This window comes from Girardinichthys multiradiatus, chromosome 10 (genome assembly GCF_021462225.1).
Source record: "Girardinichthys multiradiatus isolate DD_20200921_A chromosome 10, DD_fGirMul_XY1, whole genome shotgun sequence".
NCBI lineage: Eukaryota > Metazoa > Chordata > Actinopteri > Cyprinodontiformes > Goodeidae > Girardinichthys > Girardinichthys multiradiatus.
The window spans coordinates 5057422-5085304 of record NC_061803.1 but is presented as its reverse complement, the minus strand read 5'-3'; the positions used below and the strand labels follow the sequence as shown (position 1 = coordinate 5085304).

The 27883-nt window shown below is 40.3% G+C and overlaps 2 protein-coding genes and 1 long non-coding RNA gene across 6 annotated transcripts; 2 read left to right on the top strand and 1 right to left on the bottom strand.

Moving 5' to 3' along the window:
* Window positions 1-228: 228 nt before the first annotated feature.
* On the top strand, window positions 229-11474 carry atp2a1l (ATPase sarcoplasmic/endoplasmic reticulum Ca2+ transporting 1, like). 4 transcript variants are annotated; one of them, XM_047376670.1, is made up of 24 exons: window positions 229-506; window positions 1217-1234; window positions 1457-1539; window positions 2339-2443; window positions 2874-3012; window positions 4810-4890; window positions 4979-5064; window positions 5151-5448; window positions 5543-5709; window positions 5809-5897; window positions 5993-6095; window positions 6187-6318; window positions 6444-6560; window positions 6635-6853; window positions 7043-7154; window positions 7445-7668; window positions 7797-8017; window positions 8107-8309; window positions 8400-8485; window positions 8567-8700; window positions 8790-8907; window positions 9041-9158; window positions 9485-9530; window positions 10799-11474. In XM_047376670.1, exons 1-23 carry the CDS (start codon window positions 389-391, stop codon window positions 9487-9489), a joined length of 2976 nt encoding a protein of 991 aa, XP_047232626.1. In that variant the 5' UTR covers window positions 229-388; the 3' UTR covers window positions 9490-9530; window positions 10799-11474. The 4 variants fall into 4 exon arrangements, with proteins under 4 accessions (XP_047232626.1, XP_047232625.1, XP_047232624.1 ...); XM_047376669.1 differs by having other exon boundaries at window positions 10796-11474; XM_047376668.1 differs by lacking the exon at window positions 9485-9530.
* On the bottom strand, window positions 11157-26374 carry sult1st6 (sulfotransferase family 1, cytosolic sulfotransferase 6). Its single transcript, XM_047376671.1, has 7 exons — window positions 25732-26374; window positions 20584-20712; window positions 19048-19145; window positions 18703-18829; window positions 14563-14657; window positions 14036-14216; window positions 11157-11850 (listed from the first exon to the last, which is right to left on the bottom strand). Exons 1-7 carry the CDS (start codon window positions 25916-25918, stop codon window positions 11738-11740), a joined length of 930 nt encoding a protein of 309 aa, XP_047232627.1. The 5' UTR covers window positions 25919-26374; the 3' UTR covers window positions 11157-11737.
* On the top strand, window positions 15205-16780 carry LOC124874959. Its single transcript, XR_007039921.1, has 2 exons — window positions 15205-16637; window positions 16722-16780. It is a non-coding gene; the product is annotated as an uncharacterized LOC124874959 (long non-coding RNA).
* Window positions 26375-27883: the final 1509 nt, after the last annotated feature.

The following is a 27883-nucleotide window of genomic DNA, read 5'->3' as shown; positions in this document are numbered from 1 at the left end:
CTCTCCTGTATCACCTCCTACTTTCCAAATTCTAAGTCTTGTACCCCCCTTCCCCAGTTCCTGTCCAACTCCATCGTCTCACCTCCTCAATGCTCCTCCTCAAACCCCACCCTTCAACCGCCACCACCACCCCCACCAGCATGCCGGCCTATGCAGGAGGCATGCATCAGTGGGGTGTTCCTCCTATCCCAAGACCTTTGGGGGTATAAAACCCTCAGTGTGTATGCACACATTCGCTCTTTCTGTCAGTCCAGCACTCCTGAATTGGAGGGTGCCACACTTCTAGGTGAGGGCAGTGGACCAAGGTTTAAACACTGCAGGAACAACAAAAAGCACAGCAACAGGAGAAAAAGAGCGTGGATAGGCACGACTAGTCTATCCAGAGAGGATGGAGAACTCACACACAAAGACGACGCCAGAATGCCTGGCTTACTTCGGGGTGAACGAGAACGTCGGCCTCTCTCCCGACCAGGTCAAGAAGAACTTGGACAAATTTGGCTTCAATGGTGAGAGACAATGCATTGGGGATTAAGGGGATTGGCATTTAGTCCATACAGAAAACCTAATTTTATTGCTTTGTGCTTATAGTCAGAATATACCGCCGGCATTTTCTGGAAGAGTTTTCAGTTGGGTTAACACCAGGATAGCTTTCTGAAAACTCTCACTGGGTTGATGCTGCTTTAGAGTGGACTTGCAACAGCTGGTAAAATGCAAAGATATTGAGAAGCAGAGACTTTGACGGCTGTGAGGGGCTATTTAAAGATAGCCAAAGAAGATGGCTGGAGAGCGAGAGAGACAGGTGATGGCTCAAGAAACTTCCTGGGTGATATATAGACAAGCTCAAACAGCAGAGGCAGATAATTTTAGGCTTGGTAATGCAGGCAGGGCCTTAGATGGCTTTTATCTGATATTGCTGATCAATAAGCATCGGAATGACTGCAATGCTGTCTGTAAACATTTCAATGGATGATCGTTAGACAGAAGAAGGCTAAATCAATGTCAGTAACACAGTGCCTTGACATTTTAATTAAAGTTGCTCCACAAATGTGCTCCAAAGATACACAATATTTGAGAAATCTTCGGTTTTAGTCAACTTATGACGAGAATTTCCCCCTACATTTGTGAAAACATCTCCAACGCACATCGACTAACCAATGCATTTCCTTGTCTCTCCCTGTCCCTGGTCTCTCCATCATGCCTCACTTTTGATCTCCAGAGCTGCCCGCTGAGGAAGGTAAGTGTCCACTCGGGTACCTTCTCCACGTAAGAGCCCATGAGGCCTTTGTATTGTGTAATCCCCTTAAGCAATGGCATCACAGCCACTGGACAATGTCAATCAATCACTGGCAATGATTTCTTACATTTACTCAACAAATTACATTACATCCTGTGCACATAGTAAATTATCATCAACCGATTTGGCTGCTTATCATGTTGATGTGTTTGTGTCTCTCAGGCAAGAGCATCTGGGAGCTGATCTTTGAGCAGTTCGAGGACTTGCTCGTCAGGATTTTGCTGCTGGCTGCATGCATCTCCTTTGTAAGTTAATGAGGCTACTATAATCATATCACAGCTTGTATCTGACACATTCATTCAAGTAGACACATTTAAAGCTTTAAGAACACATTGAGTTTTTACTTTTATTTAAATTTTAAACAGATAACCAATCTCATTCAATTAAAGGAAGCCAATTCAATAAATCCAGACGTGCTGGTCAGAGTCCTTGTGGCTGTTTTCATCAAGCACAACTCTATATCCCCCCTTCTTCAAGGCCCTCGATCCCTCTATGTATTTTTAAAGACGACAACTTGAGAAGCTGCAGTGCAAAGGCTTGTAGGAGGTGTATTAATTGCCGTGCCTAGTTTTCGCCCCTTCGGTGCCAGCTGTCACGATGGCCTTAGAAGGCGAATATTAAGAAGCCAACTAGGATGGGGGCTAGTAAGAGTGTAGGGGGGCTGAGGGGTGAGGGGTTTATTTTGAGAAAGAGCCCAAGCTGAGGGGAGAAACCGAATCCTTCGGGAAAGGTCAGGCGTGAAGGAAGAGATGGAGGGGCTCCTCAGGAGGAAATCAGGAGAGGAGAGAAGCTATGGGGTTAAAATTAAAGAAGATTATGTCATCATACACATTATAATGCAGAAAGCTATTAAAAACAAAAGGTATGGTAAACATTTGATACCTCCCTCGTGATAGACTCCACAGCCCCCAGTATCATATAGATATTAGACATTTATAAAGCTTTGATCCTTAGCAGTTTTATTTCTCTGATTCCAGCTCAATAGAAATATTGAAACAAGGTGATATGTTGACTATGGTTTCCTCCTTTCTGCTTTGACCTCAGGTGCTGGCCTGGTTTGAAGAGGGCGAGGAGACCGTCACCGCCTTTGTGGAACCCTTCGTCATCCTTCTTATCCTCATCGCTAACGCTATTGTTGGTGTGTGGCAGGTCGGTGACACCAGACCAGGACATTGAGCAAAATGTCCATACACATATCCATTTCAGCGATGACAGAAAGTACTCTGGTTTTTGGTTACTGTCCTGTTTTGTACCCAGATGCGGTTGCTCAACGAGATCACACTGAAGCTCAAAATAGTTCAAAGATTATGCAAATCATATCCAAGTATAATTTCTCTTTTGCAGAAACCATACAGCAAGTCTACCTTAAAAATTATTGATAGCAAGCAGCTGAAAGATGCACAGATGTTGCTTGCTCATGTGTCATGTACTGTTCTTTAAAGACACAAATCCTTCCTTTGGAGGACGAAATGAACAGGACACACTGGCCTTTCAACACAGTTTTATGTGCATATCTGTGCTGTTTTGTTTTGTTTTCATGTCTTGACTGGATATTTTCTTCTCATGTGTCCATCTTCAGGAGCGTAATGCTGAAGACGCCATCGAGGCTCTCAAGGAGTACGAGCCTGAGATGGGCAAAGTTTACCGTTCTGACAGAAAGAGTGTGCAGATGATCAAGGCCAGAGAAATTGTCCCCGGAGACATTGTGGAGGTGTCTGGTAAGAGCTGTCGAGGCTTGCCACTGTGACTGTGTCGCTTATTAATACAGGATTAGATTTCTGTTAGATGACTACAAGGAACAACAGGTCCTAGCAGGTGTGCAGTTAAACACAAAAAGCACTCCTTACTGATTAGGTTTAAAGTAATCTTTTAATTTTACCAGCAGGTTTCTTATGACTGGAAGTAAAATTTATGCTTGGTGTGGCCCAACAAGCGTCCCGACTTTAATCTGATAGCAAGTCTGTAGAGGGAGCTAAAGATTAGGATGATTTCAAGGAGGCCTTCCAACCTCAAAGACTTGGTGCTCATCTCCACACATAAAATAGCAAAATACCAGTGGAAACATGCAAACAGGCTGGTCAGCAGTTATGAGGCTTTGGTTTGATTGCTGTAATACAAATAAAGATTTTTCCATAAATTATTGAGGGTATAAAGTTTTAAGATGTCTTTCTTACTTCCTCTCAGAAGTTAACTTCATGGTTATGAATACTTTTGGCTTAATTGTATTTAGGAAATAAACAACAGATTGAGAATCAGAACGTACAGTATGTTTCTGTTATAAGCTCATGTCTTAGCATGGTGCCTTTTTAAGGTGACGTGTGCGGCGCTGCAGAACAAACATGCTGACTGGAGAGAATTGAGAGTATAAATACCCTCACCAGCGGCTGCTTCGCTTCTTCCCCCCTGCCGGCAATCGCTCACTTTCATTCATCTATCAGTGTACACCTGTCGGCCGTCCAGCTGGTCCTCCCAGCTAACTCACTATGAAGCCCACAGGTTGCTTTTTAATGTTTTCTAACCATTTAGTGGTTATTTTGAAAAGTAATTTATGGTACCAGAGGCAATAGTTTCTGTTTTTTCTCAAAAGCATTCTCCTCATTTTGACACATATCTATGTTCTCTAATTAGAGAGACATTCGTGGTCTTTACCTTGAAAGAGTAGAAAGTGTAACAAAGATTGAACACAATACACCAAAAGTGAGGAAAATATATCTAAAAGACAAATAACTTATAAAAGCACAGTGATACAAGATCAAACTAGCCATTACAAAAATATGTATAAAAAAAGGAAAAACATTTAGCAAAATAAAAAACACACCCAAAAATGTTTTAATACAGTCTTAAAAACCCCATTCAGCTAAAGTAACACAAAGAAATACATTGCCACATTAAATAAAGCATTTGTAAAAGAAATCACTTTTAAAGAAAATTTATAATTTTTCTCTTTTCATATTAAAAATCTAAATGATTTGATAATTATTAAACCCTTCTCGATAATTAATGGAAAATATTTGTATTACAGCAAAAAAAATCTTTCTTATATTTGCTGACCAGCTTTTTTTTTGCACGTTTCCACTGGTATTTTTGACATTTTATGTGTGGTGATGAGCTCCAAGTCTTTCAGTTTGGAAGGCCTCTTTGCCATTACCCTAATCTTTAATTTTCTCCACAGCTCTATTGGATTCAAGTCGGGCCTCCAGCTGGGCTTCTCCAATATGTTAACATTACTTCCAGTTTATTTAAATATGTTTGTAAAACCAACAGATTACTTCAAACCTAAATCTGCAAGGAGCGTGAATAGTTTGGGGCTTAGTTGTATTATTGAGATTATTTAGATTGGTTTGTTATTTTCTTTTTATTGTACTCTAATTGGTTTTGCATACACAAACCTGCTGTAAAACCCAAACACTAATCCACACTGCCATAAATCCTAAGGGTTGGGGTTAACTGTAAGACATTTGAATGGCTTTTGTTAGAGTTCAGTAAATATTGAATGTTCTCCACAATCCTGACAGTTGGTGACAAAGTCCCCGCTGACATCAGGATTGTTTCTATCAAGTCCACCACCCTGCGTGTTGACCAGTCCATCCTTACCGGTAAGGTCTCCTAAAAATTCATTGCATTTGTATGTTTCTTGTTCCAGCTCTGTGGCTTTTAATGAATCTTCTGTTTTTTGCTTTTCAGGTGAGTCTGTCAGTGTGATCAAGCACACTGACGCTGTCCCTGACCTCAGAGCTGTCAACCAGGACAAGAAGAACATGCTTTTCTCTGTGAGTGTCCAACTGCTGTCTAGTATATCACCAGTTTGTCTCTGTTGAACCTGATTTCATTCATCTTCATCTAACTGCTCCTGCAGGGCACCAACATTGCTGCTGGCAAGGCCATTGGTGTGGTTGCAGCCACCGGAGTCTCCACCGAGATTGGCAAGATCCGTGACCAGATGGCTGCCACCGAGCAGGAGAAGACTCCTCTGCAGGCCAAGCTGGACGAGTTCGGCGAGCAGCTGTCCAAGGTCATCTCACTGATCTGTGTTGCTGTCTGGGCCATCAACATTGGGCACTTCAACGACCCAGTCCACGGAGGCTCATGGATCCGTGGTGCTGTCTATTACTTCAAGATTGCTGTTGCTCTGGCTGTGGCTGCCATCCCTGAAGGTAAGGAGGTCAAACATGTATTTTCTTTTTATTATTTTTCCTCTTTTCCTGTTTGTTAATCCATTGACTTAAATTGTTCTCAATTACCTCCCAGGTCTGCCAGCTGTCATCACCACCTGCCTGGCTCTTGGTACCCGCCGTATGGCCAAGAAGAACGCCATCGTCAGAAGCCTGCCCTCTGTGGAGACCCTCGGCTGCACCTCCGTCATCTGCTCCGACAAGACCGGCACCCTCACAACCAACCAGATGTGTGTGACCAAGGTGGGTGTTTTACCAAAGAAGAATAGTGTTCTGTTGGTAGTTTTCTGTCAAATACTGCATCGCTCAGAGGAAAGTCAATTGTTGTTTCCTCTCTTCCAGATGTTTGTTGTCAAGAACGTTGATGGGGACCATGTTGACCTTGATGCCTTTGACATCTCTGGCTCCAAGTACACCCCTGAGGGCGAGGTGTAAGTCTGTTTTTACTATGATTAATCATCGTTCAGAGGCCATTGGTGCTCTTGAACCACTTCTCATTCGTTTGGGATTTCCTCTTTCCCATCAGTTCCTATGGAGGTAACAAGGTGAACTGCAGCCAATATGATGGCCTTGTTGAGCTGGCAACCATCTGCGCTCTGTGCAATGACTCCTCTCTGGACTACAATGAGGTAAAACTCAAGGCTCTCTGTGTGCCAGAGAGAAACCCAACAGCCACGAGTGGTAAAAGCAACTCACTGAGTCACCGTCTTTGTTTTCCAGTCCAAGAAGATCTATGAGAAGGTCGGTGAGGCCACAGAGACTGCACTGTGCTGCCTGGTTGAGAAGATGAACGTGTTTAACAGCAATGTAAAGAGCCTGTCCAGGATTGAGAGAGCCAACGCCTGCTGCAGTGTAAGTTTGCTCTTCACATACTTACCAAGAGTAAGGATCTACAAGGATCCTTACTCTTTGGTTTAATATCTAGAGATGTACACACACTTGATAGTAATTGCTCTTCTCTCTTTATTCTCTCACAGGTGATTAAGCAGCTTATGAAGAAGAACTTCACCCTAGAGTTCTCTCGTGACAGGAAGTCCATGTCCGTGTACTGCACCGCAGGCAAGGGTGACGGTGGTGCCAAGATGTTTGTTAAGGTGGGTTCTTACGCTGTTTTGCACCAACCTGAGCTTTAATAAAACACAGCAGTACCATTCTGCTGTCTCTTCAGGGTGCCCCGGAGGGTGTGATTGAGAGGTGTGCCTATGTACGTGTTGGCACCACACGTGTTCCCTTGACTAACGCCATCAAGGACAAGATCATGGCCGTCATCAGGGACTGGGGTACTGGCCGTGACACCCTGCGTTGTCTGGCTTTGGCCACCCATGACCACCCACTGAAGCCAGAGGAGATGAACCTTGAGGACTCAACCAAGTTTGCCGATTATGAGGTGAGAACAGCCTGAAGAGCAAGACATAGATATGGGCTGTAATGAGATAAGGACAGTGTGGTAATCTTAAGCCAAAATACCACAGTTGAGACCACATGATTTAGCTGATTGTATTTAAAAAACAGAAGTGAAATGCTTGATATTGAGACTTTAACAACATGCTGGACTCAACACGCTCTCTCTACTCAGACTGATCTGACCTTCGTTGGTTGCGTGGGTATGCTTGATCCCCCTCGTAAGGAGGTCACCAGCTCTATCGAGCTGTGCAGAGCTGCTGGAATCCGTGTCATAATGATTACTGGTTAGTATTGAGAAATGTTTTTATTAATTATTCAGTAAAAGGTCTGTCCTCACCTCACAACAGGCAATGTTGTGTGTTAACAAGTTAGATTTGTAACATTTCTATTCTTCTAGCTGCTAAACCTACACAACTCCGATTGTAGGTTGTGTTAAAACTATGCCCATATCTAATAAAATGTTCTGCATGTTCCTGCAGTGTAAAACCAATTTCTCAAACCTAATGGTAAATAAATGTTTTACATATCGTCCACTTTATGAACTTTAGACCAAATGTCCCCTTTTGGATGCTAGGTGACAACAAGGGAACAGCTATTGCTATCTGCCGTCGCATTGGCATCTTCGGTGAGGATGAGGATGTTTCTGGCAAGGCCTACACTGGCCGTGAGTTTGATGATTTGCCCCTGACCGAGCAGTCCGAAGCCGTGCGCAGGGCTTGCTGCTTTGCCCGTGTAGAGCCGTCCCACAAGTCCAAGATTGTTGAGTTCCTTCAGAGTTTCGATGACATTACAGCTATGGTAAGAGCTCTGTGGCCTGTGATACAGCCTGAACTTGATATGTGTGATGTTATTTAGCAAGATGTGTTTGAAAATGTAGGTGTTGTGGCGGTACTTTAACATGTAATGGTCATTTCTTCCTAACCCAGACTGGTGACGGAGTGAACGATGCCCCGGCCCTGAAGAAGGCCGAGATCGGCATCGCCATGGGCTCTGGCACTGCCGTTGCCAAGTCTGCCTCTGAGATGGTCCTGGCTGACGACAACTTCTCCTCCATTGTGTCTGCTGTTGAGGAGGGCAGAGCTATCTACAACAACATGAAGCAGTTCATCCGCTACCTTATCTCCTCCAACGTTGGTGAGGTCGTCTGGTGAGTGACCTGTGTGGCCTAAGCAACGTCTTTTCTTTGTTCCTGCAGCTAACCTAAACTGTCCATTTTTCCTGCCTTTTTGTTTTTAGTATCTTCCTGACTGCTGCTCTGGGTCTGCCTGAGGCTCTGATCCCTGTCCAGCTGCTCTGGGTCAACCTGGTCACTGATGGTCTGCCCGCCACTGCTCTGGGCTTCAACCCCCCTGATCTGGACATCATGGGCAAGGCCCCACGTTCCCCCAAAGAGCCTTTGATCTCTGGCTGGCTGTTCTTCAGATACATGGCTATTGGAGGTAAGTAAGACTGAAGAGATCTTGTTTGGATTTTATTTAAATTTAGGACAACCACTTGACCACAGTGATGCTGCTATCCAACTCCAACAGGATACGTTGGTGCTGCCACTGTTGGTGGTGCTGCCTGGTGGTTCCTCTATGATACCACTGGTCCCGGCATTACCTACTACCAGCTGGTAAGCTATGAGGTCTTTTTCAATCTGCCTTCCACCAACACAGGTGAACTGCCTCACTAAGCCACCATCGTCTCGGTTTAGTCCCATTTCATGCAGTGCCACGGTGAGAACGAGGACTTTGCCGGCCTTGACTGTGAGCTCTTTGAGGCGACTCCACCCATGACTATGGCCCTGTCTGTGCTGGTCACCATTGAGATGTGCAACGCTCTTAACAGGTTCTTAACCTTTATAACCACAAAACACATCAGAAAAACTCCACTTCTGCAGTGTTAACCCTAGCTGATGTGTGCTTTTCTTTTTCTAGCTTGTCTGAGAACCAGTCTCTTCTGCGTATGCCCCCATGGAGCAACTTCTGGCTGCTCGCTGCCATGACCCTGTCCATGTCCCTGCACTTCATGATCATCTATGTTGACCCTCTGCCCGTAAGTAAAATGTACCAATTTTATGACTGAATTAAATAAACATTTTTATGTGAGAGGCCATTTTTAAAATAAGTTGCTTCCTCTGTGGGGTTTCCATCGGCTCTGACCTCCATTGTTGACCTCCCCCCTTCAGATGATCTTCAAGCTGACCCATCTGTCAGTTGAACAGTGGTTGATGGTCCTGAAACTTTCCTTCCCTGTCATCCTTATTGATGAGGTGTTGAAGTTCGTTGCCCGCAACTACGTTGAAAGTGAGTGACCTTACAATTTTGGACGTCTGCAATTTGTAAATGGTTTGAATGATTTAAATCAGTAAATGGTTTTGTATGTCAACTGATCACAATAATTGTACCTCTGGTAAGATTAATTCTTGATAATTATTGATAATTCATTAATACCTTTGTGTTTTTTAAAGAATATATACATTTTTTAACAAAGTAAGTTTTTCATCACTCCATTTTCAAAACTTTCTTTCATTAACTTTCATTAACTTTGTATCCATCTACTTGATCTGTGTCATGTCTCTTACCTCTTTACATTCATCATTAACTCACTGACCCTTTCTGTTCATTTCCAGAGTAAATTTGAGCAACACATCACCGTTAACCTGTAACTAAAACAAGGTATTACACTGTTTGTTGGCTAGTGGTTATAAGGTGTGCATTAGTCGTTGATGTGCGTCCTTGTGTAGTTTTTTATTGTCTTTTTCATGTACGGTACTTGCTTTTAGTCTGAGTTTCTCCACAATGTTGACCAACAATATAGGAGAATACATTTTACTCTGGCCTTTGTGGGAAGATTTCAGAGTGCAGCTGTCTGCATGGTATCAATCTCTTAGTTGTGCTTATTGCTAGTTTTGCTTCTGACATCATGCAGGTGAGTGGTTTTTGTCTGAGTCGTCGCTGTTTAATGTCACATCATGTCGGTTTGGTTTTCCATGTCTGACAGCTGTAAAAGCGTAAAAGAACAGCCTTAAAATATAGTCATCTTTTTTTGCAGTAGCATGATTCCACAAAAAAAAACAAGCCTTAGTTTCAGTGCATTTATTCAGTGGGGGTAAAGAATCCCATGTAAAGGAATAATTATATTTAGAAAATAATAAGGGTTTTCCCTTATTATTCTCTAAATATAATTATTCTGGTAGAAGCATTAGGTGAAGGAGGAGCAGCGCTCTGAGAAAACTTAAGTCAGTTTTCTCTGTATCTCAGTAAAAAAAACGTTAAAAGTTTTGGATGTTATTATGAAAACAAATGCTTTAGTTCTGAAACCGTAACTTTTGAAAACCTTTTTGTGCCTTGATGCTGATAACCAGCCCATGCAAACTTAATAAATCAGTTTAAAGTGTCTCAGCATCAATGCTTGGACAGTTAGCAGTACTAAAAACAACTTGTCCTTTTTCTGAGTTTACTTGTACAGTACTCTAATCTATAAATGTTGCTATAAAATGTAAAATTACTATTCCCTTAGGTTCCTACTACTGATCTCTAAAATGTACATAAAATCTGTCTGTAACTATAATCCACACATTAAATGTGATTTTGAGTTACTCAGGTCAAGGTATGTCTAATGCAGCATTCTTTGTCAATTTTAGACCTTTGGATAAAATTCGAATTACTTTAGCTGTGTTTTGACAATGAATTTCACCAAACAAATGACTTAGTATTTTAATTAATTTGATTTTTAAAGAACCTTTTGCATTTTTCAACTTGATTGCTCTCCCAGATTTACATAATTTCCAAATGTGCTGAGGTTGTCGCCAATATTTTATTAGTCATGGAGAGTTTTTTTTGTTATTCTTCTTCATTACACTGTTCTTTATGTCTTTTTTTTTCACCAAATTATCTATTTAAAATTGTACATTTCTCTAATTGATCTATTTCCTCATCAGCAGGCACAGACGTTAAAAAGTAGAAATGTAGAAGAAGAAGAAAGTCTTCTTGAAGATAAAGCGGCGAAGAGAGAGAGAGAGAGATCATAACCAAAAGGGGGAGCCACAGTGAGCCAACCAATAGAAGAGAAAAGAGAAGACACTGGAAAATAAACTTAAAAATTTATAAAAAAGTAGCAAAAAGCTGCTGTAAAACAGCATCCACCTAGAGAAGAAGATTTAATTAAATTAAAGGAGAGAATGCCTACTGACAAAGTATTAAAATATTTAAGATTTTATTCTAAGACTTAAAGTATGTATTAAAGGTAATTTGTTTTGTTAACTTTGGATATTTTCAGTTGTTGTGTTTTTGTGTCCTCTGTCCATTTTCATATGACTGACTTTCCAGGTCAGTACTTTTATTCTAGTCTTTGTTGCTCTTTGTCTTGTGCAGCCTCCCTTCTTTAGCCAGGCTCTGTACAGTGTGTTGTAGGGTTGCAAAAATGACTTCATATGGGCAGAAAAAATTTGTTTAAAGCAAGTGCCTCCAGCTGCCAGCGTTCTCTGTAGGTACCATGCAGTCAGTGGACTCTGATGGAGGTCTCATGGCATAAAAGGGCACGTTCACTCAGCCACAACACTTCTGGTCTTATTTATTGTTTACGTGATAAGCTCTAATAAAATAAAGATTACAAACTCATCCCTTTGTTTCGTCTAGCTCATATTTATTCACTCTTCAAACATGTATTTTTTTTTTTATGCAGACACATTATGAAGTGCAGTGATTACAGTGTTCAATATTAAAACATAAAAAGTGTTTTTGTTCCTTGTTTTTGATTGTTTGTTTTGGTTTTAAGCCTGTGCCAAACATGCTGACAGTGCTGCTGCTGTTTAAGTGCTGAAAAAAGTCAGTTTATTGGCCTTTGGTTTGCAGAACACGTTTTAGAAACCCCCCAACATCCTCTAGATGAGACTCCTGAATGGTATGTTGACGTCCTTCATTTGCTCTTCGTAATCTTCATCAAACACCTTTGACTGCTCAGGCGTAAAATGGTTTTTCCAGTCCCCCACTTCACCTGTATTCAACAAACAAAATGAAACAAACACAGTTGGATATTTAAATACTCAGAGCAAGTTCTTGGTGGAAACATCTTACAGTAATTTGCTTTATTGGTCTTATACCTTCCTTGGATTAATTGTTACCTTTATGTAAAGGATTAAAATTTATTTGTTTTCTTGTTTGACTTATGCACAGGAACATTAGTCTCATGCGGTACATTGTAGCAGATTTATTGACTAGCTAGCAGTTCCAGGGCAGGTAAGCACAATAAAATACTGATACAACTGAGTTATCAAAAATTATCTCCTGACTCCATTAATAAACAAACAAAGGATTATCATTTGATGCTAAAAGCAACAGTCAGTTGCCAAGTTTAAAAAAATGTCCTGTCTGAAGATGTTAAACTTGCAGTTTTGTTTCAACGGTATAGTCAGACACAATGCAACAGGAAAACAACATTCAAGCATCAGTTTAATGCACATTTGACTCTTTTTCATTCCTGCTTTGATCACCAGATAAGACAAGATGCCATGAAGTGTTCTACAAATGTTGAGGAATTCAGTCACATGAGCACCAGAGTTTGCACGTGCCTGCTACAGAATTGATGCAACCGTGGCTCAAACACAACAGCAATAGCCCAATAATAATATTATTTAATCTCAGGTGTCACTACGCTCTCTGCACTGATGAAAATTGAACTGGCTGGGCATGCCAGATACTTCAAACTGAAGGTAAAACTGATAGATTGCTACTTTCTGAACAAATTCAGCAAGTAATGATTATATGAGCAGTTGGGGGAGCTCATAGAACACTTAAATTTAATCTGGACAGTTGATTCTTAAATATGAATAAAATTCAATAAATAAAACAAGATGGTGACATCATGGCAAAAGTAACCTCCCCTACATTAACACACCATAACCATGTGAATTCCACACCCTTGATCCTAACACATGCATTATTCAGAATGGCAGCTCATGGAAGCTTTGAAAAAGTTCAAAGACCTGACTTTCACAAAATTTCCTTCATTTTCTCACATGTAGACACACATAACACTTTTGTGACAGTAGCTATAGTGGTTCTTAGAAGCTATTTTAATATCAACACCATCAGGGTAAATAGAAAGCGAATTAATACTAAAACAGATGTTTCCTTTAAGCACATTGATCTTTGCTTCAAACAGAAATTACTGAAACAAGAAATGCAGTGGAAAATATTTTTGATAACTCCCTGTATGAACTAAAATGGAAACCTGTGATCTTATTTTCCGCTAAAGCTGTAACATGTCTGGGAATGACACCAAACCCTGACCCTAAGCCAAGCAAAGTGTGTTCCTACTGCCGGTCAGAAAACTAGTGGGATATTATTGCTGTGGTCTGTGACAAGCTAACTACTGTTAGGAACATAAGCTAAATTTATGAAGTTTTACTTTCCAATATTTCACATTCGCTAACTAAACAATGCATAAGAACTGTATTTTTATATCTTCTTTTGTTTCTTTTTAACCAAGAAAACAACAAACAAATTCTGTTGTATTGCTGTTTTAAAATTACATTTAATACAGAGATACTGTTAGTACTGTAATAGTTCATAAGGTGGATCTTAAAACTTTACGTAAAAAGTTTGAGAACCAATAGTGATAGCCTCAATGTTCCTGTTGCAAATTTAAATGGGGCCTCAAAGGGGCACTATCAGACTGTCTTAGAGTGAAGGAGGTCACAAAATGTCATGATGCAACAACAATGTAAGCTGAGAGGCAAACAGCTGCCAGCCATTCTTCTTCCACACCAACTAAAGCGTTTTTGTTTGTTCTATGCTTTACAAGTTAATCAGATTGCCATGGAACATTAATTGACATCCCTGGCTTCTTGTTTCCCTGGGGTAAAAATATGGCATGACACAGTTCCACTTTTCTTTGCCACTCTTCAAAATTGGAAAGACAAAAGAATATGGGATTCCAGTAAGGCAGATCATCAAATCAGGATTTGGCATAATTAAAATAACTAATCAAGCAAGTCCATAATCTACAGTCAGAGCAATAACCCCAAACAACTGGAACTGTGAAAAACAAGGCTAGATCACATCATATTCATCTGCAATAAAATATAAATTTATTACAAGGCTTTTGATACATTTTAACCAGGGGTGCCAAAAAGTCTGGACAGAGCTTAAATTGTTGCCAAGTTAGCCGAAAGACTCACCTTTCCTCATGAATGGAGAGATGGAATGATCAAAAACAGGTGATGGGACGCAGGAGTAGTTGGCCATCGGGTTCTCCTTCATGCTCTTGAAGGATGTGAGCTCCACGATTCGGTTGATGACCTCATCAGAGACCGACAGATCCAGATATCTCATGATGCGCTCCACTTCGCGGCGGGGATTCTGTGACAATTAACAGAGCGTTATTTACATTCACATAACCAACCCTCACGCAAACGGAAGCATAAATTAATCAGCTGGTTTTAATATGGTTTGTTCAAAGAATAGTAAAATACAAGTCAAAAAAATATAAATCAGTTAACTCTGTTAAATACCAGACAAAAATCTACATCAGGTTTTTGTAATCTTCTAGTATCAGCCAAAAATAAATCCAGTATGTTTCTAATAACTTTTAGAATATGCATTTGCTGAGCGATTTTGATCTAGGTGAAAAGTACGGTCTTGATTAAGTCAGTAATGTCCTGTGGTAATAATAAAAAAAATAACATCTTCCAGGTCATTTCCTCACCTCTTTCATGTCTTCGTAGAAGAGGTAAAGGATATTGTTCTTCTCCCGCTCCACCCAGTAACCTTTCACATGATCATACCAGGAGCCCCAAGACACTGTGGAGAAGTCATTTTTAGAAGTGTTAAAGCATGTGTTTTAACAGCTGATCATTCAGATTTTGGGTTTCCAAGAAGTGAAGATTTATCTCTTGCTGTCTTTGCTTTTCATTTTGTTTAACCATTGTCCCACTGTTTTCTATCTTTCCATGCATGTCAGTGTGCTGAAAAACTATTGTCACATTAGTCTAAATGTGAGAAAAAAAGGAGATTTTGTTTAACATCAATTCCAGTCATGTCTTTAAAGTATGTGTGTCACTTTTGCTGTGCTACTAGTTTGAATAGTAGATGTATATTGGGATCGAGGGTGTAGAAGTAACAATTCTTTTGCTGCATCAGGACGGGAGATGTTACTTTTTCCATGACATCACCATTATATTGTAGTCAAAGAATCAACTGACCCTTTGAAAAATAAATCTCAGTGCTTTTATGAGTGCTGTCTATTGGTCAGAAAATACTTAGCTGATTTTTTCAGAAACTAGGTCAAGGCGTCAGTGTCGCTTCCAGTTTCCAGCATGCTAAGGTGAGTGAATTTTCACTAGAACAGACAAAGTGTTTGCATAATGGTGCATGAGTAAGTAGTATTATTGGGTCATTGCAGGAACATTTGAGCTGCAGTTGCACCACTGCTCAGTTATGCAGCAGTGGTGCACATGTGCAGCATACATGGGATGCAAGAACTGTGGGTTTCATTCCTGCATAATTTTTCAACATGTCCATAAATTCAGGGGCAACCTGACTTTTCTGATGATCAAATTATCTACGCCACTGTATTGTATTAACTGGAGAGCTCCTTCAGTGACAGACTGCTGCATCATAGGTGCACATAGGAGCATTATCACAGATCCTTCCTCCCAAATACATGCACAATTTGTACATTTTTTTAAAATCACCTACACAGTTGCACATTTCTTTTATTCTGAGTACACTATTTTCATTAACTGTGCAATATTCTTTCTAAATTTATTACTGTACAGTCTCTTACTCTTACTTTTTTGTTTTTAGATAAGTTTTACTTTTGTGTGAATCTGCATGCATTTTACTTTGCTGCAGGTACACTGAATTTCCTCACTGTTGGACAATAAAGGATATTCCTAAAATATTTCTATAGAATTCTATTCTAATATTGATGTTAACTGAGAATTAGCATATTAATCTGCCAAGTTGTTGTGTCTAAGTTTTCATCATATAATTTTCAGTCCAGGGTCAATCCATTGCCTAACAGATCGACCCGTCCACTAGAATTTGTAATAACCTAAGAAGCTTTGAAATCAAAATCAAATGATTAACTACGTTACAACGTAGTCACTTCCAGTTGTTTGCCCATATATCTGCCTAAAGCACTGATTTAAAATAAATAAAGGCGTCAGAGTCTGTGTGTGTGTGTGTGTGTGTGTGTGTGTGTTTGGTGCTCTTGTCTTCATAACCATTTAGTTGGTGCTGGAGTTCTCCGGTGCGCTGGATGACAGGTGTCTCCTATCTGCTGATTGCTTGGAGGAGTACTTAAGCGGGAGGCTGCCAGCACTTCGATGCCAGAGTGTTTGCCTTAGTGGTAACAAGCTCAGCCTTTACTGATTTTTTTTGGCTTTGTTCATGAACTTCAAGTAACTTTATATTTTGTTTCCATGCAGGTTTTTACCTGAGGCTTTGTTTACCTTGCTGAGTTCTGACTTCGTTCCTGAGTTTCTCTGAGCATCTGGATTCTCAACTACTGAGTTAAGGATCTATCTTATTGTGGATTTTTTCCTCTCTACCATCTGTACCTCTCAGACACGGACCAAGCTGGCGGCTTCCCGTTTTCCCCAACTCCTGGACCCAGGCATCAGCATACCCTGCTCCTTCCTCCATCTCAAACATCGGCACCTGAGCTCCCTTTGGCTGGCATCAAGATCACAACGAAGAAGATAACTGAACGATCTTCCTTCGCAAGTTAAGACTCTGAATCTCTCTCTCCCTGGTGGTTCAAGCTACAACAATTTAGTAAGCCATTTCTCAGATCTAAGTAATCAGTTACTTCATATCAATCGTTTATTCACCAATCCATTATTCTTCCTTCCTGTACAGTTGGTGTTTCCAGTTCTCCCCAGATTACTTTGCTGTCAGTAAAATCCCTAAAAACCTTCTCTTCTGAGTGTTCTCTGTATGTGGGTCAGATCTATACCGAAAATGACATTAAGTCTCTGGTTGTTTACCATGTTGGTCCAGTGGCCAAACCAAAGGGGGGTCAGGGTTGCAACAAACGCCTGAGTAAAATTACTGCCACCCTGGTGAGGCAGTTTTATGTGCTGGAGAAATTAATTTATTCATATTTTTATTCATGCTTCCTGATATCATTATACCAATTTTAATTATGTTATTCACTCCTGAAATCCACAACCCCCCTTGATATGGTCATGAAATGTTTAAAATATATTTTAGTGTGCTCCATCTGAAATATTGCACATAGTAAATACTACTTATTACTCAGGTAAATTTTCCACAAGACCCAAAACTGCAGTAATTAAACCTCTTTTTAAAGAACACCTCAGTAATAAGTAATCACAGGCATATATGCAACCTAATATTTTTCAGCAAAGATCATCTAAACAAGGCAGTATAATAACAAATGTACTCCTTTTTGACTATTAAAAAAACTATCTTCTATCCATTCCCAGGTTTTGGTATGAGACTGTATCGGTTAAAGGTTTTAAACAACATCTAAACACTAATGTATGAAAGCCTTCTGTGTTGGTATTACTGGATCTCAGTGCTATGTTTGACACAGTTAATCATGACATAGACTAGAAAGGTGGGTTGGATTGTCAGGCATAAACTGGTTCAGATCTTATTTAGCAGATAGGGACAACTTGTCATTTGACAGTTATAAATCTGAGTGAACAAAGATCACATGTGGAGTTCCTCAAGGGTCAATTTTTGGGTCCCTTCCCTTCATTTTTTCCTTATTTCTAACTAGTTGGATCATTAATGTGGTCTATGTCAATCAGCTGCATCTGCCCAATGCCAGAAAATGGCTCATCAGTCATTAAATCATTGCCCTGTTTAGAGGTAATGATATATTGCATTGGGTCTATAAGGCTTTTAATGGTCTTGGGTAACAGAGTTGCTGGTCAAGTGTAAACCATGTAGACCAGGGGTGCCCAAGTCCAGCCCATGGGAGCAACCATCCTGCAAGCTTTAGATGCATCCCTTACCAGGCACCCAGAGAGCTGAATGACTGCTGATGAGGGATTTCAGGTCATCAGAGACCTGTTCACTCAATGTTCCCAGGACCATAATTAAACAAGGGGAGGCAGGCAGCTATTAGTATCTCTGCACCTCAGCTGTGGAGCAAACTGCCTGAAAACCTGAGATATGAAGAAACTGTTAACTCCTTTAAATCTCATTGGAAACATTCCCATCATAGTTAAATATTGCTTTATTAATTCATTTTTAATCATGTCTCAGATGTTTGTTTAAATTTGCATTTAATTTACTTTCATGTGATTCTCAACGTTTGTTATTCTTTTAATGTAGTTCTTGGTTTAAATGTCTTTACCTCTGACCCACTATTTCATGTAAAACTATCTGAAAAACCTTGTGGATGAATGGGGCTTTTTAAATAAATGTGCCTGGCCTAAAATAGTTGAAATAATTTGTAAGCTTATGATTCACTAAAGCAGTAACTGCCTCAGTAACGCGAGCAAAAGATGAGGGAATAAATAGTAAATCTGCTGCAGATTATCAGCTGAAATTCTTGTGCAGATCTGCAGGGGTTGTTTTCCTTTGACTGGTATTATGCCTCATATTGGCTGTACAAGCTGGTGCTAATCTCATAACTAGTGAAGCATGGCAGGTTTGTTAAGGGGAAACTCCCTGACAGATAAAAAATAAGGGGGCAAAGATTCCAGAAGTTACCAATCACTGTTAGAGTTAAAATGATATCTCAAGGATGCTGTTCAATTAGTAGGCTGAAGATAAGCAGGTTCAGTTTAGTGTTGCTCAAATTGGATTAAAGAATTTTACTGAGTTTAAGCAGAAACAAAGGAATGCAAATCAAATCACTTACACTCTCCTTGCATAAACTTGTGGATGTAACCGTCAAAGGGCCCCGGTTCAGGTTGGGTCTTATTCATTAGATCGAAATAGTAGTAGCTCACAAGGTTGTCTTTAGCATTGCGTGCAACGTAGATAGCCTTCACATGATAAGGAGAAACATAATCAGACATTTACAGCCAGAAACCCGAGAGCAGGTCATTTGATAATGTTTGGACCTGTATTGTTAACCTCCTTCCCTGACTTACCTGTACTATTTCTTAAACCTTTAACCCCATCAAAATACAATTTACTGGCTAAGTAGAAGGTGTAAAAGCGATTGCAGAGTTCTTGATTTGACAAGTCTGTCCTGTTTTACCTTGCATTTGTTTTCCCAAAATCCTGGAGGCACCAACTGAAAAGGAAGATGTGTTTTGATGAGTCTTGGGGGGTCCATTTTATTCAGAAGATCAAGACCTAAGACAAGAAATTTAGGAACACGTGAAAGACTAAAAACATTTTTCTTCAGCATGCAACACTCCTGAGTTGATGATACGGTGGTGCCAATAACTTGTTTGATGTTTAAGATACAGTGGATTACAAAAGGTTTTTCACATTTTGTCATGTTGCCACCTTAAAGTTGAATGTATTTGGTTGGGATTTTATGAAATAGACCTGACAATATAAAAAATGTAGTGCTGCATTCACCACCTTTGCTCTGTTTAAGTTAATCTGTAGGGGATACAGCAGAAGAAGAATGTCCTCAGATCAGACTAGACCAAAGGTCAACCTTCTGGTCTACATGCATTGGACACTGGACATCACCCTGATGTGCACACTATCAACAATCCCTCCCTGCAGTAACATATGGTAGCATCATGCTGTGAGGATCCTTCTCTTCAGTACCAACAAGGAAGATGGTCAGATAGGATGGGAAGATGGATGGAGCTAAATACAGTGGCTTGTAAAGTATTCATACCACATAAACCTTTCCACATATTGTCACACTACAACCACAAACATCAATATATTTTATTGGAATTTTATGTGAAAGACACAAACATAAAGTGGTATACAATTGTGAAGTGGAACGAAAATTATACATGATTTATTTTTAGTTTTTTTTTACAAATAAAAAACTGAAAAGTGCGGATGGCAAAAGTATTCAGCCCCCTTTACTCTGAGTGTAACCAACTCCCTTCAGCCAGAGGCTACAAAAGACCAGAGAGCAGACCAGAGGTTTACCTTCCAACTGGACAACAACCCTAAGCTTGCAGCCAGACCTACAATAGAACTTGTTTAGATCAAATACTATTTGTCTTAGAGTTTGTTAGAAAGTGACAAAATGTGACAATATATTTATGGGGTATAAAACCTTTTGTGAGACAAAAGCCACCTGGTGAAAAGCTCAAGGATCAGTAGCAGCTAGTTTTTAAATTTGTGAAAGATTAAAAAAAAATTTTTATTTATGTTAAAGCCACGCGCTTTTACTGGAATCGTGTTAAATGGTAAATGGCTTGGACTTGTATAGCGCTTTATCAAGTCCCCAGAGACCCAAAAGCGCTTTACGCTACATTCAGTCATCCACCCAGTCATTCATTAATTTATTCATTCATTCACACACTGACAGTGGTGAATGCCCTGGGGCAGACTGACTAAAGTGAGGCTGCCATACAATCAGAGCTCTCTGACCACCGTCAGTAGGCAAAACAGGTGAACTGTCTTGCCCATCATCGCCACGGTCGCCCCACTTTCTTATGGATTAATAGCTCAGTGAGACAGGAACAAATAGCATCTCCCATTAACTTTATTTATGGCTTCTCACACAATGAAAACAGAGGAACAAGCTGATAACACCTCAATCTCTCAATCCCATCAAAATAAAGGAAAAATAATTTCAGGCAGAAATGCACACCTGACGGGATTGGGGGTGGGGAACAGATCTCTAGGAAAGGACTCCGGACCGGGGTGGGAGCTCGTTTGCAAGCCTCAGCGTCCCCATTGTGAAGAAGCAGGTCAATTATCTCCTGGGTCCATGTGGTTCCTAAGGTCCAAAACAGATACAGAATCTGATCATGAATCTAAGAAAACAAAACATAGATTTCAGACATTTCCAGTAAAAGATTTCATCAGAAATTTCCCCCACTGACACTGAGAAATTTGGGGAAGTTGTGATTTTACAGGATGTTAAAACATTCAGGAAACCTTATTACAAAACTGGGAAAAAACTTAACCACACTTAACCACAAGCCAGGAGCCAGACGTCTCACATCTAATCTCTTTTATTCAGTAAATAATCCGCCAGCAGCTTCGACCTTCAGCAGAGAACATGGAGTATCAACAACAATGATAACGCTGCCTCCAACAGCTCCAGCAGAAACAATCAGCCAGTTGGCTGAGAAAGAGAGGTCATCACAAAAGGTCTCCCCGTCGAAATTCACAGGAGAAGTGGACCCCCCATTATACACCCATCCCCCCAAACCCAGACCCAGACCGACACCCCCAGTAAACCCCCCTCAACCTAGACCCTGACCCAGACCGCACAGAACTCTCCCATCTCCCCACTGAGCCTGCTTTTTGCTTTACTGGATTCTGATAACATGAAAGGAGCTCTTAAAATCGGGACCCAAATGGTTCTGACATCTTCTCCATTCAACACCCCCCGTGGCCGAGGCCCTGCTACTAAACCAACATCTTCCAAATGCCGCAGACCTCCACCACCTCCTAATCTATCTCCTCCTAATCAGGACCTTCGAAACACTTCTCTGTGATACAGTCTGGGGCCCAGTGGTAACTCTATCAGAAATGAGCATGTCCAGGAAAAACCTGGACCCCTAATAGGAGATAGTTGTAAAATATCTGTGCTTATACGTGACAGAAAGAACAAAGCCAAAAGGATAAGAGACAGTAATAAAAAATCAACAAAAGCCATAAACTGTCAGGTACAACCACACACAGAGTTAATATCAGCAACTAATTCATATAAACTGGCTTTACTGAACATTAGATCTCTGTCAGGAAAATAATTTTTAATCAATGACTTCATTACTGACCACGATCTTGGTGTTTTTAACAGAAACATGGTTACATGAATTTAATGAAGCTCCCATTCTGATAGAGTCGACGCCTCCGAACTACAATATTCTTTGTGAGAGCAGACAGCAAAGAAAAGGTGGAGGGGGGGCTACTTTGTTTAAAGATTTACTAGAGTGTAAAAAAGTATTTCTGGGCAAATTTTACTCTTTTGAATATTTGGCTCTCCGGGTAAAGAGCCCGGTCCGAACCATGTTCTTGAATATTTACAGGCCTCCTAAGTCAAAAACAAACTTTTTCAGTGATTTTAATGATATGTGTTGATTATGACTGTTTAATTATTGTAGGAGACTTCAACATTCACATGGACAATCCTGAAGACAGAAGTCCCATAGATCTATGTGACACTCTTAGAAATTTTGGTTTGACTCAACATGTTAAACAGCAAACGCACAAACAGGGACATATTTTGGACTTGATCATCACTAAGGGTCTAAACATTTCCAAGGTGTCTGTAACTGATGTTGCTCTATCTGACCACTTTTCTGTTATTTTTGAAAGCATCATCTGCAATGACTCAGTTTGCCAAAGAGACATGATAAGAAAACGCATCTTTAAGGACGATGCTGCTGAAACCTTTAACCAGATTTACTCTTCTACCTCCACTTTGCCCTGTAACACTGTTGATGAGCTGGTAGATAACTTTCATTCTAAAATCTTGGACATCATTGATTCAATTGTTCCAATTAAAGTGAAAGTCGGTTCTGGGAAGAAAATGTCTCCATGGAGAAGTGCTCCACCAGTCAGAAGTGAAAAAAAGGAGTGTCGAAAGCTGAACGCAGGTGGCGAAAGACTGGACTCCAGGTTCACTATAACATCTATAAAGAGAGACTATACAGATATAACCTACAACTGAAAAATGCAAGAGAATCTTTCTTTTCTGATCATCAGCAAAAACATTAACAATGCCCGTGCATCATTTGCCACGGTCAACAGGTTAACAAACCCTCCTGTAACTGTAGCATCTGAACTCCACTCTACCAGGGCCTGCAATAAATTTGCTAACTTCTCTGAAAAAACCCAAAAAGATCAGAGGGGCAGTCAGCACATCCACATCAACTCCAGTACCAAAGTTGTCTCCAACTAGAACTGATTTTGACAAAATTTCCCAATTTCACCAAATAAACTACAAAATCTTAGAAGAAATCGTACAGCAACTAAGCTCTTCTTCCTGCTGTCTCGATCTTTTACCCACAGCTTTCCTTAAGAAAGCTTTGCCTGTAATAACATCTGATTTAACACAAATAATAAACGCGTCCCTTTTGTCAGGTGTTTTCCCCCAGACCCTAAAATCAGCAATTATCAAACCTCTTTTGAAAAAGAGCAACTTGGACAAGCTGCTACTACAGAACTACAGGCCTATATCAAACCTCCCCTTCATCAGTAAGATTATTGAAAAAGCTGTGTTTCAGCAGTTAAACAACTTCCTAACAACAACCAACTGCTTCGATGTTTTCCAGTCAGGCTTCCTGCTCACCATAGTACAGAGACTGCTCTTGTCAAGGTGTTCAATGACATCCGTATAAATGCAGACTGTGGAAGAACCACAGTGCTGGTATTATTGGACCTTAGTGCAGCATTCAACACTGTTGATCACTCCATTTTATTAGAGCGCCTGGAAAACTGGGTCGGCCTTTCCGGTACAGCACTCAACTGGTTTAAATCCTGCTTGAAGGACAGGGACTTTTTTGTGTCAGTAGGTAACTTTACATCAGAGAGCACAAAAATCACATGTGGCGTTCCCCAAGGATCCATCTTAGGGCCCCTCCTATTCAATAACTACATTCTCCCCCTAACTCAGATTTTAATAAACAACAACGTAAGTTATCATAATTATGCAGACGACACACAGCTAAACGTTACGATGTTACCAGGTGACCATGAACCCATTCAAGCGCTGGGTAAATGCATAGAAGAAATCAATGCATGGATGTGCCAAGATTTTCTTCAGCTGAATCAAAACAAAACTGAAATAATAATCTTTGGACCAAAGGAAGAGCGTTTAAAAGTTAGCACACAGCTTCAGTTAATACAGCTAGAAACCACCAGTCAGGCTTGAAACCTGGGTGTAGTGATGGACTCAGACCTGAACCTTCAGAGGCACATAAAGGTAGTAACAAGGTCGGCCTTCTATCACCTAAAGAACATCTCCAGGATTTAAGACTAATGTCTCAGCAAGACCTTGAAAAACTAATTCATGTGTTCATCTTTAGTAGAATTGATTACTGCAACGGTGTCTTCACAGGTCTGCCTAAAAAGTTTATCAGACAGCTGCAGTTGGTCCAGAACGCTGCTGCCCGCGTCCTCACTAGAACTAAGAAAGTGGAGCACATCACCCCGGTTCTAAAGTCCTTACACTGACTCCCTGTAGCTCTGAGAATAGACTTTAAAATACTTATGTTAGTCTATAAATCACTGAATGGCTTAGCACCAAAATACATTACAGACTTGTTGTCAGTGTATCAACCACCCAGACCTCTCAGGTCTTCTGGCTCAAATCTACTCTGCGTACCCCAAACCAGAACTAAACATGGAGAAGCAGCTTTTAGTTCTTATGCTCCACTAATCTGGAATAAAGTGGCAGAAAACTGTAAAAGCGCCGAAACTCTAAGTTGCTTTAAATCAAGATTAAAAACTTATTTGTTTAGAGTGGCCTTTGACTGTGGCATTTAGGCATGATTAGTTGCGTTTTCAGTCCAATTTTCCTTTCATTTTCTTGTCCATCATTCTATTCTCTTTATTTTATTTTATTGTACTTTTTTAAATTACCTCTGTTGTTTGATTTTATCATTTGATTTGTTTTTCTGTGTCTGTATCTGTGTATATTTGCTTTGTGATTGTATAGTAATTGTATGTACAGCGTTTGAGTGTCTCGTGCCTGAAAGGCGCTATATAAATAAACTTACCTTACCTTACCTTACCTTACATTAGCTTAAAGGGATAGATATATTTTTTGAAGAGATCATCTGTCAAATCAATATCAATTATAGGTCCCATATCACAGTGAGCTTGTATAATAATGAATAATTCTCAGATTAGTGAAAGGCTAACAGCTACACAGATGGACACACTTTTAGCTGATTTATGGTCATTTAAAACATCTCAAACTGAAAATGTTCATATCAGTTACCATTTTTAAGTTTATTGCTGTTTACCTAGGCGACCAGCAACCTTGCTGCTAGCTAAAATTATCTTGGTGGAGAGTGTAACCTGTTTCAGTCCACCTAATCTGCTTCGACTCATCGGTCCACTCCGACGATCAGCTAGTGAGGTGATATGAAACAGTCTGCATCCTCCACCATCGTAATTTTACACAGTAATACGAAAAACATCCAGTCGAGATCACTAGGTCATAAAATTGAAGAGAACGTGACTCAAATGAGGGTGAAAGAAAAATTTGCTCCGTGTTTTTCAGGGGCAAACTGGGGATAATTTAAGCAGAAAGAGCTGCAGTGTTTTCCCCCCGAGGTGAGCACTAAGTGACTGCTGAGTATTAATTCAGTTGTAGTGCACATGCAGGTTTTTCCATCTTTGTGAGGACCCATATTAGTAATGCAGGCCAATTTGCCTCCCTTTGTTTTGAAAGCAGACTATACTTTGCCTTTGGGTTTACTTTATACATAATATTAACTGAGTGTTCAAGCCCCAATCCTCAAAACAAATTTAAACTGAGGTTTTTGAATCAAGCTCATATTTATTATAATCCAATTAAAAGATTTTCTGTAATTTTAGGATTATTAATTATATTGCAGATGTTCCCATTAGGAATATAAATTAAGATTTTGAAAATGATTAAAGCTTACATTTAAAAATACAGCATACACATTAATAGTCCAGTAAAGTGCTACAAAAAACTTTTCCACAACAGATAGCAACTTAGCAGACTTTCATCAAACTTTCTTGTTTAGAGTGAATCACAGATACACAGATTTAATGTTTATTTTATCACATCTGTGCCTGGAGGCTGTACCTGCTTTAGGGTAGGTTGCGATGAGGAGGTCTGACGGATCAGGACGAAAAGCCCAGATGGAGTCCCAGTTGTTGGCGATATGGCACATGAGAGGAATTCCTCTGACATGGATGACAGGGAAGCGAGTGATGTAGGAGCTCGCCTTTTCTATGGCCTCCTTGTAGGATAACTCCTTTTCCTCTGCCATGACTGACACCACTTGGGCAGGAAAATCAAAATCCAGCAAATTTCAGCTGTGAAATGGCTGAGGTGAAGCCGATGTGGTGGCTGTTCCCGAAGTTCTGACTTCAGCACCTCCCCCGTCTGCTGGCTCTGTCAACATTCACGCCTTATTTGCTACTGTACACAATGAATTACAACTGTCGACTCTTGCTCCCTGTGTGACCGGCAAGCCCACAGTCAGTATGCATACTTCCTTGTCACTCTCATTGTCTCATTGCGTTGTTACCTGCCGCCCAGGATTCTGTTCTCTGGATTTCTTGTTTTCAGAGTATATCTTCCCCAAAATCTGAAAGCAAAATCAACAACCTGGACTCAAACAAAGCCTCTGCAGAAATTCTTCAATCACTTGAAATGTGTTTGCTTTCCTCTTGCTTTATAGTTTTGTAACCAGACTGCCTGAGTGCCTGTACAAATTTCTTATCTCTCTGCAATCACTGGAACTTGCAGAGCTCAGATATACAGTAAAGTACCCTTATGTAACAATCCCAGTTACGCACGAATTCCACGTCTGTCTGACAACCTTCTTAACCGTTTCCTCTGTAATTTGTTGAAGGGACAAGGGAGGGTCTCAAAGGAGCCATTCTGATGGGGGTGCAGTCAGAAAACATGCCCAACAGATGGATTTAATTTTTCACAGCACATTCCACTGTTGCGTTTCAGGGAAAGGCTCGAATGTCATTTAGTCCACCAGTCATCCCAACCAAAAAGACAAGAGGAAATGCATGGAAACCCTCCAGCTAAAACACACCTTTGGACCCTTTTAAAGTCAACACAAAGCCAGCTTGTGCAGCAAAACAATGCTTGACAGAGGTTTGCTGGCGTGATTTCAGTTACAATAAGCTTGTAGAGTAGAAACATTTTTTGTGTCCATGTCAATTAACTCGACATCCTCAGATCTCTGCATGTTCTGTCTTGTCTTTTCAGTTTGAGGCCACTGTTTAGACTTTGCATTCCAGGATTTCCAGTCTTTACATCCGGCTGACAGTAGAAACAATATTTTCTCTGAAAATAAGCTTGGCTTTGCAGCTGCATAAGATGCAGAACAAAGGATTCCTGCAAAGTTTAAGACCGTTTTGAGGTGACTGAAAGTTTAGACAATACAAGCCTAAAGCTACATGTACAAGAGTGCTTTTTAAGGTATGTTGACTAAAAGCAGGACATTAACATAAGCTTTCTCTTTGTGAACATTTTTCAAAAGGTCAAGGAAAAGATTGTGGAATTAAAGCAAAGCGGGCAAGTTTCCAACTACCATAAAAGTGCTAGTAATTGTAGGAATAGATTATACCTGGTTTGACAAAGCTTTTCTATAGTGCTTCCTTAAGACTTGCATGGAAAAAAAAACAGCAAACATCAGTACAGACAGTAAAGTGTATTCAGAGCACTGATAAAGTGAAAATACTATTGAACTGAGCACCTTTAACCTTAACTGTATGGTGCAAAGAAAGTACCTGCTGCATTGCAGATTTTACTGTATTCTGTTTTTTGCTTTTTGTCACTCTTAAATGTTTCAGATCAAACTAATTTACCAAACCAACCCAGTCCCATGTGAGAAAGTAATCACCCCCTAACCCTAATAACTGCTTGGGTCAAGTTTGGTGGCTACAGCTTTGATGGCACTGAGCTTTTTTCAGACCGCTTTTCTTTGCGGAATTGTTTTAATTGAGTCACATTGGAGTGTTTCCAAGCATTAATGATTTGTTTATTGTTCAAGGTCAGCAGCTCAGTCAGATTTAAGTCCAGACTTTGACTAGATCACTCCAAAACCTTCATTGTGTGGTTCTTTTGAGCCATTCAGAGGTTGATTGTGTGCTTTTAATCATTTTCTGGCTGCATAACCCTGTCATATACTATATGCCCAGATATGCTCAGTTATTGTTACATCGATTATGGTAGGCCATCCATGTCCATGCCCAGTCCATCACACTTCCAC